This window comes from Procambarus clarkii, chromosome 60 (assembly GCF_040958095.1).
Source record: "Procambarus clarkii isolate CNS0578487 chromosome 60, FALCON_Pclarkii_2.0, whole genome shotgun sequence".
Classification (NCBI taxonomy): domain Eukaryota; kingdom Metazoa; phylum Arthropoda; class Malacostraca; order Decapoda; family Cambaridae; genus Procambarus; species Procambarus clarkii.
Window position 1 is genome coordinate 31,482,589 of NC_091209.1, and position 19,417 is coordinate 31,502,005.

General features: G+C 50.5%; 1 protein-coding gene across 1 annotated transcript in view; it reads left to right on the plus strand.

The window, feature by feature from the left end:
* The first annotated feature begins 679 nt into the window (after positions 1-679).
* The window catches only part of LOC138353943 (mucin-2-like), a 56,387-nt gene continuing 37,649 nt past the window's right edge, over positions 680-19,417 (plus strand). Inside the window, exon 1 of the mRNA XM_069307375.1 lies at positions 680-896. Coding sequence (XP_069163476.1) covers positions 680-896 — 217 coding nt within the window. The remainder of the gene's footprint in view (positions 897-19,417) is intronic.

Here is a 19,417-nt window from a genome sequence, read left to right on the forward strand (position 1 = left end):
GCCCATTTTTCCCTCAGAAATGTAATATTCATGCTGCTGTGTCATGATACAGTGTTTAAAGGCCATCATCATGTTTGGAGCAGCGTGAGGCATTGTTGGGGTGGCAGCGTCTCCTGTTTGCTCTTGTCCTTCTTGACCAAACCTGACGAGGAATAATGCCACAATGGCAAGACTAAAGACTCCCATTGTTGATTTTCGTCCTGATTTCACTAAATACACGTTGTAACTGTTCACATGGTAACGTCAGCACGGTGGAATAACATTTTCTTTGTCCACTTGACACATTTACGGCCGCGTTCCGCAGTGCTGCCATCATGTCACAGTTATCAACCAAACATATGTTTATTTTTTAGTCCAAGATATGTTCGGTATATATATTTTTCCTTTTGTTGTATGGTTGAACTTGCCACTGTCTACCGTCTCAACTGTGTGAATGTTTCTCACCATATTGACTTCCTCTATATAAGGCACCGCTAACATTTCGTCAACTTTCTTAGCTGTTATTTACTTAATGAAATAATTTCGACAGTCATTTATATCGCCTTATGACTTTACTGTGCCACAGACTCCCGTCTTATGCTTGAGTAGGAAGGAACCTAGTTAGTAAGGGGGCAGTATAATATTTGTCTGTATATGTATTTGTTCAGTAGTGGAGCCATCAGTGTCCTTACCACGCTGCATGGAAAAATACTTGACGATCGCCCTTACTAGTGTCATAGGAGTCCAAGTCTGTGTAAAGAGAAGACGAGCAGTGAGAAAGATCAAGACAGGAAAGGGTGTGAGTGAGAGAGTCCACATGAGTGGGTTCACCAGAATTCAGAAGAGACAGAGAAGAAGAGAGGACAAATGGATCAAGGAGGCAGCCCCGGGTGTTCGTCAGAGCATCACCCCACAGGGTATGCCAACAGTTGAAATCACCCAACAGGAGCACAGGATCTAGTAAGGTGTCCAACAGGTGCCAATCTAGGATCTAGTAAGGTGTCCAACAGATCAGGAAGAGAATGCGGGACATTTGGGGGAGATAAATGGGACGGACAGGATCAGGAGCTGAAGGAGGAAACGGAGAGGAGCGGTCAAGGGAATCAGGGGGAAAGGAGGGGGGGGCAGAAACAGAGAGAGCATCAGAGGCTAAAGGAAACATCATAGTCGGGACAGAGGGCTCGACCACCGAAAAGGGAGGGGATGCAGTGTTAAAGTCGGAGGGTGGGGAAGTAGGCGACGCCTTCTTACCTGCCGGAGAGGAGGAAGGAGAGGAGCCAGGCTAACGTTTCTGAATCAAAGAGACAGGTTTGCCAACAATAACGTACTGGGCGACAGCCTCCCTCCATAGTTTCAACAGGAGAAGGAGAGTGGGAGCAACTAACAGGAAGAGTACTGGGATGATGATGGACAACAGACAGGCAGTGTGGAGAGTCAAGGAACGGGGGAAGGGCTGGGAAGAAGAATCAGAGGGGAGACGGGAAAGAAGATACAAGAGACTTGGCAGACTGGGAAGAAAGGAGGGAAATACCAGAAATATCAGATGGAGAACCAGGAGAACCCTGTGTTTCAGAACGTAAGGGAGCTTACCAGACCAGATCTATTCTAGATCTGGTCTTTACGAACAATGAAGACATTATCAGAGACATTACAATATCAGATACCACATACTCAGATCACAAACTCATTGAAGTGCAAACGACCATCAATACTCAGAATAGACCTAAAACGTTGATAAAGCGAGAGGGGCTATTCAGTAAATTCAATTTTAATAACAAAAGGATAGACTGGGAGATAATAAACAGGGAACTTACAAACATTCCATGGGGAACTGTTCTAAATAATACAAGTCCTACAGAAGGAATAGAAAAACTGACTTCAGAATCGTATCAAGTCTGTCTGAAACATGTTCCTTTGAGGAAAGCCAGAAAGAGATCTAACGTAGAAAGAGAACGCAGACGACACTATAAACGCAGGAAAAAAATAACGGAACTGCTTATGCAGACACGAATTTCCCGTCAAAGAAGGAATAATTTAAATAGGGAGATTGAAGAAATCGAGCGGAAATTGAAACACTCATATGAAACTGAAGAAAGGCAGTTAGAACAGAAAGCAATTCAGGAAATAAAGAAAAATCCAAAATATTTCTTCTCATATGCGAAATCAAAAGCAAAAACCACTGCCAGTATGGGACCTATTCGTACAAGTGAAGGTTCATACACGGAGGAGGACAAAGAAATTAGTGAAATCCTAAAAAAGCAGTATGAGGACATGTTTAGCACTCCAATAAACAACATGAAGGTGGAAGTTCCAGACAATTTCTTTATGCGAGATATTCAAACCCCTGTAAATATAACCGATATAAACACGAGCGCACTAAATTTTGAAAAATAAATTGAAAACATGCCCATGCACTCGGCCCCAGGTCCAGACTTATGGAATTCAATATTTATAAAGAAATGCAAAGTGCCGGTAGCACAGGCACTCAGTATAGTGTGGAGGAAGAGCTTTGACACGGGGGAGATACCAGATGCACTTAAAGTAGCAGACATAGCCCCTCTACACTAGGGAGGGAGCAAAGCATTGGCAAAAAATTATAGACCAGTTGCACTAACATCGCACATCATAAAAGTATTTGAGAGAGTGATTAGGAGTCAGGTCACCAATTTCATGGAGACCAATTGTCAGGGGACATATTTTCCCTGCTCTCTCGTGCACTGAATTGAGTACGAAATTGCATAGTGCACCAGTGATGTGCACCGTGATTCAACTTTCTGTATATAACTTTTGCACAGTCGTGTTGGGTGTCGTTGGACAGCCCGCGACATTTGCTAGCCATTGATGTCATTCTGATCGCTGTATCAGGTCTGTGAAGGAAATTACAGGAGGGAGTTGATTTCAGGGGATTTTTGTACAAGTCAAGTGTAGAGAGTGAGGTATGGGGGGTTAACGGCCGTAGACCACCCCCCCCCCTATCACGTGTCCACCTTGTGTGTGAGTAGGGGTAGCGTCATGGGGCAGGTGCGGGAGTGGCTGAGGGCCTGGGTCCTCAGAAATGCTGAACCGTGATTGGCCAAGACGCTGAGGGGTGCCACATGGGTACCCCAGGCATGATATTGGCGGGAAACGACATTCTTACCTACGACGTTGCTGCCTGTGGACAGGACATTTCCCATGCTAGGCAAGCATCGGGAAATATCCGCCTGCAACGTTGCTAAAGTCACGCCAACATCTTGCTATCTTTCCGTGTGCCGTGCGTAAGAATCCGGTAATCGGAAAAGGGGCTTGTATCGAGCCGTGTGAACTTGTCATCTAGCCGCGTAATTGTGGGACGCCATCTTAGAGGAGCTGGACTGAGTGAGGCATTAATTATCGGGCTACAAAAACGACATCCGCCGTCGATCGTATCTGTGCTTGAAGATACTGCTGTGAGACGTGCTAGAAAGGGTTTCAGTGAGAGAGAGAAACCTTAAATGTTATAATTCTGAGGAACAGTGAAGGACTCCATCTCGTATACCGTCGTGACACCGTGTACCGTCGTATCCTGGGGTACCGTGTCAAGTGGGAAGGGCGTGGTACCGCATCCCTGCTGTTGTGTGCAACCCTGGCTTGCCTAAGCCGGTGTATCTGTGCCATCCTGGTCTCTGTGTGTGTGTAGAGCTAACACCCCGTGGTCTGGGACCCTGTGCTCCACCTGACCACGTGTAGGAAGTGAGGACGCCTACGTCATCATCCAGCAGCAGCAGTGGGAGTGTGATTGACGTGTATGTGTGAGTGAAAGAGGGGCGCCACATCATTGATGTAAGTACACTGTTTCCGTTTGGGTAATAAAACTCTGAAGCTGGGTTCGCCCCCAGTGTCCGTCTGTCCTCTGTCCCTGGGACCACCTGGGGAGGTGAATGGGAATTGGAGACGTGTGAGTCTACCCTGTTTGTCATCAAGTTGAGGATTGGGCCCAACTGGGATTTATGACGTGTGTGAAGACACCTAGTGACACATTCAGAGGTAAAGTGAGTTATTTACTTCTATGTTTTTTTTCTATGTGTCGTGTATGTATTCGCTGTAATTTGATTCCCTTTTTCAGCAGTGAAAAGTGGTAACAGGGAGATTTCCCTTGGTTATATATTTTACTGTTGTGTTGTGGTAAAGTGTGAATTATTGGTGGATGATTTACTGGGGGAAGTCATTTACAAGTTTTGCCGTGAGTGGCAAGGATGTACTGTGATGTACTGTGTTGTACTGTGTTGTACCATGTGTAAACCGTAGACAAGTTTGACCTTGGTGGAAGGCGTTGTGTACTGTGAAGGATTCCGTGAGAATTAAAGTCAGTTGACGTCACCGGGGGTCACGATTTACTTAACGAGGTCACTTGTTCGTTGAACATTGTTGTGATTAACATAGGGACGTGTAAAGGCAACAGTCACAGTGAAGTTCACGCAGTGGAGGAATTGTCAAGTGAAGACTAACGTAGTGTTAACGATTTAACGAGCTGTCGTTAATTGAGGGATTAACGTAAAAGGGGTTGACGGTCTGTTATGATCGGAGTCAATTGCGCTGTAATTAAGCTGTTGTAATTCGTTGGACTGGTCAGCTCTGTCTGCGGACAGAGTGATTAAGCACTCGTAGCTAATTAAAGATAATTAGTAATCGCCACTTAGTGAATTCACCAGGTGTTGATGTTGTTGTTTACACGGAGTATTGGAACATTGTGTGTGGTACAGTAGTCTACCCTCGTTAAGGTAATCTTGTCGTAAGACCGGAAGTGAACTGTCAGTTGAGAGACAGTAGGCTTTGTCAATACTCGTCTGTATTAATAGGCTGTTGTATTCAGTAATTAATTGGGAATTACTCACCGAATGCTTGACTTTCAAGTTGATGTAATTAATTGATTTACGAGTTATTGATGCCATTTAAGTGTCGTTGAGACACGTGTGTGTTAACGTAATTGTTTAAATTCAATTAGAGTAACTTTTGTTTTGTTTATCCTGAGAGACAAGTGTTAACGTAAGATTTTTTTTATAAGGGGTTATCATTTTGGGTTAACCGCCTTGTTACTTGGTACCTCGTTGAGGGCAGCGAGCGCTAGTCAAGTTTTTGTGATTATAGTATTGGTCGCTGTGAAGGCGTGACAATATTAATTGCAAGCTTGCGTCACCAGTGGGCACCACTTTGTTCAGTTAGTGTCATTGTTCAGTCAGCGACGACGGGATAAGGAGACCGTGGGTCCATCAGGCTGTTGATTAGCTGTTCGTTAATGTGCCACTGGAGTGACAGTAAAGTAACGTAAATTCACTGTGTAGTAGTTTTAGTTCTTGTTTTGTGAATAAATTGTTTTGTTATAGAAACGGTCGTTTACGTCAAACCTTCCAATATTACTGCCCCACATTTTATGTTCTGCAACACTTTGCCTGCTTATGTTCATATTAAGACTGTATCTAAAGCTCGAGTCCATTGCACAGCACCACACTTCTATAAATAAGAGGTGAGAATCCGTCGGCTACCCTTTATTAGTTTGTCAACTAGGAAGGAGCCAGCGACCTAAGTGACAGGTGTTACCCAGTGGTTTCGCCTGGCGGTTTGCTCCCGCGGTCCTATGATCTTAGGCTTTAAGATTAAATATCTGCCACTGGCAGCTCTTGCTGTTTAAGGTCTGCCTCTCTTGCGAGGTAGTTGCGATTAACGTAACATCCATAGGACTCAGTTCTTTGATAACCTGTCAAGAAAATAAATCTCACACCAGTGACCTTCACAACCCAGGCCAACATGGATTTCAAGCGGGAAAATCGTGCCTCTCACAGCTACTTGAGCACTACGACAAAGTCACTGAGGCATTAGAAGAGAAACAGAATGCTGATGTGATATACACGGTGTGACGGTGTTACCCCCCTTTTAATTCTCCCACGCCTGCAGTAAGAGTCATGTCTACTTTTCCCAAGCGTTCTCTACGTAGCAGGCTTCAATTTGATATATGGGAGAGAGTGGAGTGTTCTCGGAGAGCCGAGAAATTTGTGAAATAGTAATATTTTCGCCTGTGGTTTAGGCCCTTTAGGAAGCCAAGATGGCGCTGGCCTTCCTGTTTCCCCGCCAAAACTGTGTGACGTCAGTGGCACCGGATTGGTCACCGACAGCAATGTAGCACCGGGAGCCAATGAAAACCTCCCGTGGCGAAAGTGACGTCACGAAGGAAGGGGGGTCCGGGCAACGCGCCGCGCTGGCGCCATCAGTCAGACACGACACGTCAATGAGGTTGGACGTGCGACGATTGGTCCTGTCAGTTTGACAGTTGTTTCCTGCTCCCGTGGATTTACGCGTCACCTGAAGTCTGCCAGTACTCTGAGAGGTCTTCCGTAGTTCATGTGTTGAACCAGAGAGGGAATTGACTGTTATTGAGCAACAAGTGCTCCAGTCAGGTACTGTGCAAGAAGAAGCAGTGAAGCCGTGCAGTGACGTATGTGACGTCTGTGGCAGTTCACCAGTTCGTGACGGCGTAGTGGCTGACAGAGCCACTGGGTAGCAGAGGAAGAAAAGGACTATTTGGGATTCCGGACAACTGCAGCTGAGACGTAGGCAGCAGCCGTTGTTGGGAGAAGCCGACGGCCAGGAGACCGACTCCGACCCTCAAGAAGTCGAGAAGGAGCACGGACCTGCAGAGAAGAGGGCACGGAGACGACGCGCTAAACGGTGGGACGACGAGTGGTTCCGGTAGGACACGAACGACGTGTGTGTGGGGGCGTTCCCGACACGAGGACCAGGAGCTACATCTCGACTCTCATCGGAGGATAGGTTGAAGTAGGTGTTTCTAGTTTCCCTCCCCATTCCCCTTTAGTTAGCTATGTTAGTCGGCTATATTATCTAGCCTGAGGATTTTATATGTCGTGAGCAAGTCTCACCCGTATCACAGTAAGGCACCAGTTTGCCGTGTAGTACTATCAAGAGTACTTATAATACTTATGTTGATTGTTGGTGTGTACAGGCACCCGGAACAAGTGATAAATTTACTGTGTTTTGTATATCTTTCTACAGATTTTGATGTGAACATATAGTGATAAATTATATATAATATTATGCCAGTATTTGGAAGTTAGGCTACATGCCCAGAAACTATTTATTTTCCATGTATCGATGTTTGATCTATATACATTATATATGTCTATGCTCATGCAGTGATTAATCATTTGTGAGTACAGTGAATTATTGCGTTATCGCCCACGAGAGAAAGTACTGAAAACTCCAGTGTTAATATTTCATAATATATCGTTGAATGAAGGGCAATGTAAAACCATTACAGTGAGTCATTGTAGCATTGATGGTAGAAACGACTGTTTGAGCCCGAGTATAGTGTAACTAAGCAATACGTTCTATTTGTGCCAATATCGAGTGTGCGAGTTCCTAGTAATATTGGAGAACTTAAAGAAACAGCGCGTGTGAATCTAGAAAACAAGCAATAATCTTTCGCGCGGGGCCAGGCGATCAGCTGTTCTTGACACTTGACTAGGAGGGGAGGTGTTGCCACTTAGTGAGTGCATACTATTCGTGGGAACTACCGGCCACAGCCAGGATCAGTTGATTTATTTATTATTGTTTGGCCTTGTGACATCTTTCATGCATTTTAAGTAAAATACAAAACTATCTTTGTGTTTATATCATCCCCTCCATTGATCTTGTGGCTATATTATACTGAAAGCATAGAGTGATAAAAGTACATACCTGTCTGAACTCCTGATCTATTGAGTGTGACCTTGCCAAGGCTACCACTAATTCAACCAGTCCACTGAGGTGTTACTGGCCACCTAAAACACCAGTTGGCGACCTTGTGGTTAACCGTAGAGCCCGATTGTTGGGGAGGGCACATGACAGTCACGTGAACGAGTCGTGTTCCCACTCCTTCTCAATCAGAGGCCGGTTGAGATTGACTGGGAGACTCTCCTGGCGTGCAGTGGCGCCGTGAGGATAGAGTGAAGACCCGCAGGGCTACGGTGAGTGACCTTGAGCATAACTATTGTTCACCGAGTAAAGAGATAAGAACAGCAGTAAACCCCAACATTGGCGACCTCGCAAGGATTAGGTACAGTTAAGGTTGCTCACCGAATAGAGAGAGAACTGAGAACCCCAACAACGGACTTCGCAAAGGCTTTCGATAAATGTGACCATGGCGTGATAGCACACAAAATGAAGTCAATGGGAATAACCGGTAAAGTAGGACGCTGGATACTCAGTTTTCTGTCAAACAAGACTCAGCGAGTAACTGTCAACCATATAAAATTTAGTCCAAGTGCAGTGAAAAGCTCTTTACCTCAGGGTACAGTCCTTGCACCGCTGCTTTTCCTTATTCTCATATCAGATATAGACAAAAATACAAGTCACAGCTTCGTATCATCCTTTGCAGATGACACAAAAATCAGTATGAAAATTACCTCGGCTGAGGACATTGAAAAACTTCAAGCTGATATTAATAAAGTTTTCGACTGGGCATCAGAAAATAACATGATGTTTAACAGTGATAAATTCCAGGTACTCAGGTACGGTAAAAATGAGGACCTTAAACATAATACAGAGTACAAAACACAATCAAATGTACCCATAGTAGGAAAACAGCATGTAAAGGATTTGGGAATAATAATGTCTGACAACCTAACGTTTAAGGAGCATAACCAAGCAAATATTGCGACAGCCAGAAAAATGATAGGATGGATTATGAGAACTTTCAAATCCAGGGATCCCATCACAATGGTTGTACTCTTCAAGTCACTTGTGTTGTCCCGTCTTGAGTACTGCTCAGTACTCACTTCCCCCTTCAGAGCAGGAGAGATTGCTGAAATAGAGGGAATACAGAGAACATATACGGCACGCATAGACGCAATAAAGCACCTAAATTATTGGGATCGTCTCAAAGCCCTCCAAATGTACTCACTAGAAAGAAGACGAGAGAGATATCAAATAATATACAAATGGAAGATACTGGAGGGCCAAGTACCAAATCTACACAGTAAAATAGCAACGTACTGGAGTAAACGATATGGAAGAACATGTAGAATAGAACCAGTGAAGAGCAGAGGTGCCATAGGCACAATCAGAGAACACTGTATAAACATCAGAGGTCCGCGGTTGTTCAACGTCCTCCCAGCATGCATAAGAAATATTGCCGGAACAACCGTGGACATTTTCAAGAGGAAACTAGATTTATTCCTCCAAGGAGTGCCGGACCAACCGGGCTGTGGTGGGTATGTGGGCCTGCGGGCCGCTGCAAGCAACAGCCTGGTGGACCAAACTCTCACAAGTCAAGCCTGGCCTCGGGCCGGGCTTGGGGAGTAGAAGAACTCCCAGAACCCCATCAACCAGGTATCAACCAGGTATCAACCAGCTAGGGAGGTGGAGGTGGGTGTGTTCGGGTCTAAGGCCTGGAAACGGTTGTTAGACTGAGAATGGAGGGAAGAGAGAAGAGAGGTGGATTGCGGCGCTTCAAATTGAGGATGGCTTCCTCAAATTTGTAGGGCGTCACCTCAATTGAGGCAGCGAGTCTAGGGACAAGAGCAGGCAGCTTTAGTGTGATCCAAATCCCCCACACATGGGGCATAGAGACACCACACTCGTGCATTTGAGAGCACTATGCTCAAATTTCCAGCACTTGTTGCAAACCCTAGGAGAGGGAAAACCACCATCAAAAGTGATTTTTACAACCCGAAGCGGCTGACGACGACGAACACAAGGGGGTCAGGTGAACGTGTCCACCTGGAGGATAGAATGGCCCTGGGCATCAAGGATATGTTTAATATCCCCGTGGCAGTCTTTCAGGTCCCGAACACTAGTCACAACATGGTGCGAGAGATTAACAGTGCCAATACTGGCATTTAACCGGGCAATTTTGGAGATCCTAACAGGGGTCTCTCCAATGCTGGACAATGCAGCTAAGAAGGTAGCTGTATTCTGAAAAGAAGCAGCAACAACACGTGTACCAAATCGGGTGGGGTTAAAAGTAACAGAGACATCCACCGAATCAACAAGGTGTGTATAGAGGAAGAAATTGTCAGGGAGAGAAGAATACATATGAGTGAGATCAAAGTATTTAGTCCATATAGGAGGTCCAAACAAGGTGTTGAACATATTAGCACTGGAAAGGATCGTGCGAGGGCTGTGGGGGAGTCGGCGCCAAGCAACCCCAGTGAGAGGGAGGGTAAATGTTGCAGTTGTCACGATGAGAGAAGTAGCCACTCCAGGTGATGAGGTGGTCACCACAGGGGGCTTGGGGCTCAACCCTACCACAGAGGAGGGAGGGGAGCGGAGGGGGGTAGTCGAGGGTCAAAGGAGTAGCTTGGTCTGGGACCCTAATGTACCAGGAGCTACAGAGCATGGTCTTCCAACACAGTCTGACTCGACTCGGGGGCTTGATTGCCCACCCTACGAGCTTGTGAAGTTATAAGAGGATCATTCAGCAGCATAGAAAAGAGGAGGTAATAATTTCATTCACGAATGAGCCCCCACAACGACCAAGGAGCCACAATTAGAGGATAGGACACCCAAGAAGAGACAGGCTAGGACTCCCCAGGGGTGCATCGTCGGGATAGACCCCACAAATGCCTAAGAACCGTCAGTCCGCCGAGATCGGGTTCAGCAACGACAGGAGGACTGACAATAAAAACGTCCCCCTCGCCCGCGATGTTGGGTACCACAGTTCTACGGGTGAGTGTGTGTGCCTCTGCAAACACCCAGGCATCAAAACAGAAGATATCTGAAAGAATAATCAAAACTGGCAGGTCGGCGGGAAAGACAATGAGAAAGGAGATAAGGTTGGGGAAAACCAAACATAAGGAAGAGGAAACAGTGACCAGCATAATTAGTGAAGACGGCAGTAGGAGCACGTCGCAAAAGGACAGAGAACCATCCCATGGAGCATCACACCCCGGCAGCCGCCAACTAAGCCCCCTCACGACGACAATGGGTGAGAAAGGGAGGGGGTCAAGGAGTAGTGAAACAGCCAAGTACAACAAACACAAATTTATATGTATAAGTCACACGATAATATATGGCATAATTTGTACTCCTTACAACTCAAGGTCAATCTGAAGATAACGCACTGGTTAATAAAACACTAATGCACTGGTTAATAAAACTCCCAAAACGGGCTCTGGACACCCGGTGGCTCTCAGTCCCAAACCTGGAACTGTGCACACAGCCTTTGAGAAAGCTGCCAGATACGTAGATGTGTATTCTGGCCACTATAACATCACATTGCCAGGTTCTTGTTCTATTAGTCCCATATGTGAATGTCTCCTCACGATATCTATCATAATATTTAATGCTACAACTTTCAGGTCTTTGTGAATTTCTTAGGTCGGTGAGATCTTCATTAGATATTTGTTTAGGTATTCTCTTTGTCACTGCTAGTGAAACACCCATATCAATTTCTACTACTGGTTTTCTACAGGCTGTCTGTGCAAGCATATCAACAGTGTCATGCCTTGAGATGCAAACATGTGATGGAATCCGTAGGAATTTAATTTCAAATCTGTTTTCTTTAACAGCTAAAACATTCATTCGAATATCTCTATTTTCTGGGTGTTACTACAATGTGCGTCTGTCAGGAGTGCACACTGGAAGCCACAGTGTACACGTCCACTTCCGTCGTCTTAATAATTCAGTGGCAAGGTACATGTCTGCAAGTTCGGGTTGAGATGTACTTTCCCAACTGACACGCGTCATTGCTGTATGTGTCTGGCGTGATCTCAGCTCTTTTTGATATGGTTGCCGTAATCTAAGTTCTTTTTTGGTGTGGCTGGGGTGATCTGAGCTCTTTTTGGTGTGGGGTGGAGTGGTCTGAGCCCCTGCTGCTGCTGCATCTGGAGTGGTCTGAGCCCCTGCTGCTGCTGCATCTGGAGTGGTCTTAGCCTCTGCAGTTGTGTTTTCCTGTCATCGGTGTGTTTTTGATAATTGTGTTTGCTTAGTGTGTTTGTGTGGCTGTATGTGTGATAGTGTTTGTGGTAGTGTTCTTGTGTGGCAGGGTGTTTGTGAGGTAATGTATTTGTGAGGTAGAATGTTTTGTGTAGCAGTAATAATGTTTATCTCGTTCACAGCTGACTCGTATATAATGGATACTAACCTAATATTGTGGCAACATACAGGAATGTGATAATTTAAGAATGTAATCCACGTCTTTAAATGGGAGTGTCCTGCCTCTCTTCTTACCTGTTCAAGGTTCTGGGCCAGACACCTGAAGCTCTCCAGACTTTGCAGGGTGACTGGTCCTTGTTTCGGGCGGGTCACAGGCGGGGCGGGGATTTAGTTCGATAATTAAATATTATAGTTTCTCTTTGTTGGTTTATTGACGAAGTGTGTTTAGTGGAGGGTAGGGAAGGTGATGAAGGGTAGGGAAGGTGATGAAGGGTAGGGAAGGTGATGAAGGGTAGGGAAGGTGATGAAGGGTAGGGAAGGTGATGAAGGGTAGGGAAGGTGGTGAAGGGTAGGGAAGGTGATGAAGGGTAGGGAAGGTGGTGAAGGGTAGGGAAGGTGATGAAGGGTAGGGAAGGTGGTGAAGGGTAGGGAAGGTGATGAAGGGTAGGGACGGTGATGAAGGGTAGGGAAGGTGATGAAGGGTAGGGAAGGTGATGAAGGGTAGTGTGCGAGGGGAAGGGTAGTGTAGGTGGTGAAGGGTAGTGTAGGTGGTGAAGAGTAGTGTAGGTGGTGAAGGGTAGTGTACGTGGTGAAGGGTAGTGTAGGTGGTGAAGGGTAGTGTAGGTGGTGAAGGGTAGTGTAGGTGGTGAAGGGTAGTGTAGGTGGTGAAGGGTAGTGTAGGTGGTGAAGGGTAGTGTAGGTGGTGAAGGGTAGTGTAGGTGGTGAAGGGTAGTGTAGGTGGTGAAGGGTAGTGTACGTGGTGAAGGGTAGTGTACGTGGTGAAGGGTAGTGTACGTGGTGAAGGGTAGTGTAGGTGGTGAAGGGTAGTGTAGGTGGTGAAGGGTAGGGAATGTGGTGAAGGGTAGGGACGAGGGTGTGGGTAGGGAATGTAGTGAAGAGGAAAGTTTGAAGATAGGTTACCCAGGAGTGGTTGAGTGGTGATGGGTACAGAGATGAAGGCAGTGTGTAGTGAAGAATGATACAGTGATGAGAATATGAATAATATTAGATGGTTACAGTGTTACAAGTTGTGTGTATTGAAGACGGTTACAGTGACGAAGATAGAGTACATACTGTGTTATCTCGAGTGCCATCCTCACAGCGCCTGTAGGATGTATAAGTACTGTATAAATACACTAGTACTGTATAAATTAAATGGTAAACCCCTCGACAAGTGAGGATGTCGGAGCCGGATGCACAAGTACACCAGTCACATGTCATGACTGACCGGACATAATCTTTGTCTCTTTCTCTTATTCTTACCACCATTTTTTTACCCCTTTTCTTATTCTTACTTTCATTTTATTCTGATCCTATTCTTACCTTACACCTTATTCTTACTTTCTTCTCATACCTGCTCCTCGCCTCTCATCTCACTCTCTTACCATATTTATAAGCCTGTCCCTTCATCTCTTCATGGTTACGGGCTCACCATAGCCCGTGCTACATGAACACTTCGTGGTCCAGGACAACGGACACGTCGTCGCTCCATCATCTTGAGTCGTGAGGTTTGGTTATGACATCTTCAGCCACGTTATTGTGACTCATCGTCTGTACGAGGCATCACACGGCCTTATATATTCACGAGAGTACACCTGAGTAACCTTCCTGCTTCTTCTGACTCACCTTATGATGAGGTGGGAGTAGTGGAGCACCTTGAAGGGTGAACAAGGACGGGGTGGGAGTAGTGGAGCACCTTGAAGGGTGAACAAGGACTGGGTGGGAGTAGTGGAGCACCTTGAAGGGTGAACAAGGACTGGGGTGGGAGTAGTGGAGCACCTTAAAGGGTGAACAAGGACTGGGGTGGGAGTAGTGGAGCACCTTAAAGGGTGAACAAGGACTGGGGTGGGAGTAGTAGAGCACCTTAAAGGGTGAACAAGGACTGGGGTGGGAGTAGTAGAGCACCTTAAAGGGTGAACAAGGACTGGGGTGGGAGTAGTAGAGCACCTTAAAGGGTGAACAAGGACTGGGGTGGGAGTGGAAGACAGAATACTCATGCACAATTGATGCATGAACATCATTTGTGCATGTTGGCTTGAGAACCATTCAAGCTTGACGCACAATTGATGTTCATGCGGTCCTAGCAAGCTGAAGTGATGTGATGACATCTCTATGCCCAAAACCGTCACGAGCGCTATTGGGTAGTGGGGTTAAAAGTCAGATGACTTCCCAGTACTTGAGTACAGTCTGTGGCTGAGTGGTTATAGGACTTGACATGCCAAAGGGCATGAAGGCCTTACATGGACCGCTAAACATATTAAAATCCGGCGTTCGATCCCCAATAGTACGGATGGTAAAGCCTTGTTCCTTCACTCATACTGGCTTAACGCTCGTGCTCATAATTACCACCGACACTTACAACTGTGTCCAGCTTGGCCCTGACCAGCTCCAGCAGCGCTGGGGCGTCAGTCTTGGTCCCCCCCCCCTTGGCCTCACAGCGTCAGTCTTGGTCCCCTCCCCCCTTGGCCTCACAGCGTCAGTCTTGGTCCCCCCCCCCTTGGCCTTACAGCGTCAGTCTTGGTCCCCCCCCCTGGCCTCACAGCGTCAGTCTTGGTCCCCTCCCCCCTTGGCCTTACAGCGTCAGTCTTGGTCCCCCCTCCCCCCTTGGCCTTACAGCGTCAGTCTTGGTCCCCCCCTCCCCCCTTGGCCTCACAGCGTCAGTCTTGGTCACCCTTCCCCTGGCCTCACAGCGTCAGTCTTGGTCCCCCCCCCTTGGCCTTACAGCGTCAGTCTTGGTCCCCCCCTCCCCCCTTGGCCTTACAGCGTCAGTCTTGGTCCCCCCTCCCCCCTTGGCCTTACAGCGTCAGTCTTGGTCCCCCCCTCCCCCCTTGGCCTTACAGCGTCAGTCTTGGTCCCCCCCTCCCCCCTTGGCCTTGCAGCGTCAGTCTTGGTCCCCCCTCCCCCCTTGGCCTCACAGCGTCAGTCTTGGTCACCCTTCCCCTGGCCTCACAGCGTCAGTCTTGGTCACCCCCCCCCCCTGGCCTCACAGCGTCAGTCTTGGTCCCCCCCCTCCCCCTTGTTGGCCTTACAGCGTCAGTCTTGGTCCCCCCTCCCCCCTTGGCCTTGCAGCGTCAGTCTTGGTCCCCCTCCCCCCTTGGCCTCACAGCGTCAGTCTTGGTCACCCCCCCCTGGCCTCACAGCGTCAGTCTTGGTCCCCCCCCCCCTGGCCTCACAGCGTCAGTCTTGGTCCCCCCCTCCCCCCCTGGCCTCACAGCGTCAGTCTTGGTCCCCCCTCCCCCCTTGGCCTTACAGCGTCAGTCTTGGTCCCCCCCCTCTTGGCCTTACAGCGTCAGACTTGGTCCCCACCATCTTGGCCTTACAGCGTCAGTCTTGGTCCCCCCCTCCCCCCTTGGCCTCACAGCGTCAGTCTTGGTCACCCCCCCCTGGCCTCACAGCGTCAGTCTTGGTCCCCCCCTCCCCCCCTGGCCTCACAGCGTCAGTCTTGGTCCCCCCCTCCCCCCTTGGCCTTACAGCGTCAGTCTTGGTCCCCCCCTCTTGGCCTTACAGCGTCAGTCTTGGTCCCCCCCCCTCTTGGCCTTACAGCGTCAGTCTTGGTCCCCCCCTCCCCCTTGGCCTCACAGCGTCAGTCTTGGTCACCCCCCCCCCCTGGCCTCACAGCGTCAGTCTTGGTCACCCCCCCCCCCTGGCCTCACAGCGTCAGTCTTGGTCCCCCCCTCCCCCCCTGGCCTCACAGCGTCAGTCTTGGTCCCCCCCTCCCCCCTTGGCCTCACAGCGTCAGTCTTGGTCACCCCCCCCCTGGCCTCACAGCGTCAGTCTTGGTCCCCCCCTCCCCCCTTGGCCTCACAGCGTCAGTCTTGGTCCCCCCTCCCCCCTTGGCCTCACAGCGTCAGTCTTGGTCCCCCCCTTTGGCCTTACAGCGTCAGTCTTGGTCCCCCCCTCCCCCTGGCCTTACAGCGTCAGTCTTGGTCCCCCCTCCCCCCTTGGCCTTACAGCGTCAGTCTTGGTCCCCCCCTCCCCCCTTGGCCTCACAGCGTCAGTCTTGGTCCCCCCCCTCCCCCCTTGGCCTCACAGCGTCAGTCTTGGTCCCCCCCCCTTTGGCCTTACAGCGTCAGTCTTGGTCCCCCCCTTCCCCCCCTGGCCTTACAGCGTCAGTCTTGGTCCCCCCCCTCCCCCCTGGCCTTACAGCGTCAGTCTTGGTCCCCCCTCCTCCCTTGGCCTTACAGCGTCAGTCTTGGTCCCCCCCTCCCCCCTTGGCCTCACAGCGTCAGTCTTGGTCCCCCCCTCCCCCCTTCGCCTCACAGCGTCAGTCTTGGTCCCCCCCCGTTTGGCCTTACAGCGTCAGTCTTGGTCCCCCCCTCCCCCCCTGGCCTTACAGCGTCAGTCTTGGTCCCCCCCTCCCCCCCTGGCCTTACAGCGTCAGTCTTGGTCCCCCCTCCCCCCCCTGGCCTTACAGCGTCAGTCTTGGTCCCCCCCTCCCCCCTTTGCCTTACAGCGTCAGTCTTGGTCCCCCCCCCTTTGGCCTTACAGCGTCAGTCTTGGTTCCCTCTCCCCCCCCTGGCCTTACTGCGTCAGTCTTGGTCCCCCCCCCTGGCCTCACAGCGTCAGTCTTGGTCCCCCCCCTCTTGGCCTTATATACAGCGTCAGTCTTGGTCCCCCCCCTTCCCCCTTGGCCTTACAGCGTCAGTCTTGGTCCCCCTCCCCCCTTGGCCTTACAGCGTCAGTCTTGGTCCCCCCCTCCCCCCTTGGCCTTACAGCGTCAGTCTTGGTCCCCCCCTCCCCCCTTGGCCTCACAGCGTCAGTCTTGGTCACCCCCCCCCCTGGCCTCACAGCGTCAGTCTTGGCCCCCCCCTTGGCGTTACAGCGTCAGTATTGGTCCCCCCCTCCCCCCTTGGCCTTACAGCGTCAGTCTTGGTCCCCCCTCCCCCCTTGGCCTTACAGCGTCAGTCTTGGTCCCCCCTCCCCCCTTGGCCTTACAGCGTCAGTCTTGGTCCCCCCCTTGGCCTTGCAGCGTCAGTCTTGGTCCCCCCTCCCCCCTTGGCCTCACAGCGTCAGTCTTGGTCACCCCCCCCCTGGCCTCACAGCGTCAGTCTTGGTCCCCCCCTACCCCCTTGTTGGCCTTACAGCGTTAGTCTTGGTCCCCCCTCCCCCCTTGGCCTTGCAGCGTCAGTCTTGGTCCCCCCTCCCCCCTTGGCCTCACAGCGTCAGTCTTGGTCACCCCCCCCCTGGCCTCACAGCGTCAGTCTTGGTCCCCCCTCCCCCCTTGGCCTTACAGCGTCAGTCTTGGTCCCCCCTCTTGGCCTTACAGCGTCAGTCTTGGTCCCCCCCCTCTTGGCCTTACAGCGTCAGTCTTGGTCCCCCCCTCCCCCCTTGGCCTCACAGCGTCAGTCTTGGTCACCCCCCCCCTGGCCTCACAGCGTCAGTCTTGGTCCCCCCTCCCCCCTTGGCCTCACAGCGTCAGTCTTGGTCCCCCCCCCTCCCCCCTTGGCCTCACAGCGTCAGTCTTGGTCCCCCCCTTTGGCCTTACAGCGTCAGTCTTGGTCCCCCCTCCCCCTGGCCTTACAGCGTCAGTCTTGGTCCCCCCCTCCCACCTTGGCCTTACAGCATCAGTCTTGGTCCCCCCCTCCCCCCTTGGCCTTACAGCGTCAGTCTTGGTCCCCCCCCTTTGGCCTTACAGCGTCAGTCTTGGTTCCCCCTCCCCCCCTGGCCTTACAGCGTCAGTCTTGGTCCCCCCCCTGGCCTCACAGCGTCAGTCTTGGTCCCCCCCCTTGACCTTACAGCGTCAGTCTTGGTCCCCCCCTCCCCCCCTGGCCTTACAGCGTCAGTCTTGGTCCCCCCCTCCCCCCCTGGCCTTACTGCGTCAGTCTTGGTCCCCCCTCCCCCCTTGGCCTTACAGCGTCAGTCTTGGTCCCCCCCTTTGGCCTTACAGCGTCAGTCTTGGTTCCCCCTCCCCCCCTGGCCTTACAGCGTCAGTCTTGGTCCCCCCCCCTGGCCTCACAGCGTCAGTCTTGGTCCCCCCCCCTTGGCCTTACAGCGTCAGTCTTGGTCCCCCCCCTCCCCCCTTGGCCTTACAGCGTCAGTCTTGGTCCCCCCTCCCCCCTTGGCCTTACAGCGTCAGTCTTGGTCCCCCCCTCCCCCCTTGGCCTTACAGCGTCAGTCGTGGTCCCCCCTCCCCCCTTGGCCTCACAGCGTCAGTCTTGGTCACCCCCCCCTGGCCTCACAGCGTCAGTCTTGGTCCCCCCCCCTTCTCCTTACAGCGTCAGTCTTGGTCCCCCCCCCCTTGGCCTTACAGCGTCAGTCTTGGTCCCCCCCCTCCCCCCTTGGCCTTACAGCGTCAGTCTTGGTCCCCCCTCCCCCCTTGGCCTTACAGCGTCAGTCTTGGTCCCGCCCTCCCCCCTTGGCCTTACAGCGTCAGTCTTGGTCCCCCCTCCCCCCTTGGCCTTGCAGCGTCAGTCTTGGTCCCCCCTCCCCCATTGGCCTCACAGTGTCAGTCTTGGTCACCCCCCCTGGCCTCACAGCGTCAGTCTTGGTCCCCCCCTCCCCCCTTGTTGGCCTTACAGCGTCAGTCTTGGTCCCCCCTCCCCCCTTGGCCTTGCAGCGTCAGTCTTGGTCCCCCCTCCCCCCTTGGCCTCATAGCGTCCGTCTTGGTCACCCCCCCCCCTGGCCTCACAGCGTCAGTCTTGGTCCCCCCCTCCCCCCTTGGCCTTACAGCGTCAATCTTGGTCCCCCCCCTCTTGGCCTTACAGCGTCAGTCTTGGTCCCCCCCTCCCCCCTTGGTCTCACAGCAGTAGTAGGGTTGACACGCCACAGGCCCTTTTTTTTTCTGGGGAAAAAAAGGGCCTGTGGCGTGTCATGGTTTTCAGGTCCAAAGGGGAAAAAAAAAAGGGCCTGTGGCGTGTCAGGGTTTTCAGGTCCAAAGGGGAAAAAAGGGCCTGTAGCGTGTCGGGGTTTTCAGGTAATTTTTTTTTCAGTCACAGATTTTTAAAGTAAGGATTTCTTATGAGAAAAATAATGTCATACGAGTTTTGTTAAAGTTCTTATGAGAAAAATAATTTCCGAGACATAGAAGTTTGTTAAGGCCTTATGGGAGAAATTCAAATAACGTGTGTAGCACTTTAGGGCTTCCAGGAGAACTCTACGGACATATTTTACATGTTTTCAACTTACAAAATCGTCTATGCAAGCCTTAGTTATTCATATAAATTTAGAAAATCACCTGTGTAAGTCATTGTTTTCAGGGTTTCGTACATCACACCCCCCTCCCTCCCCCCCTTACCTCGCAATCTGTCGCCTCACCTGTGTTTACTTTACGCCCGGTCAGCCAGACCTCTTATCTTATGTTATCTTCTCATAATATCTGGACCGTCCCTCCTCT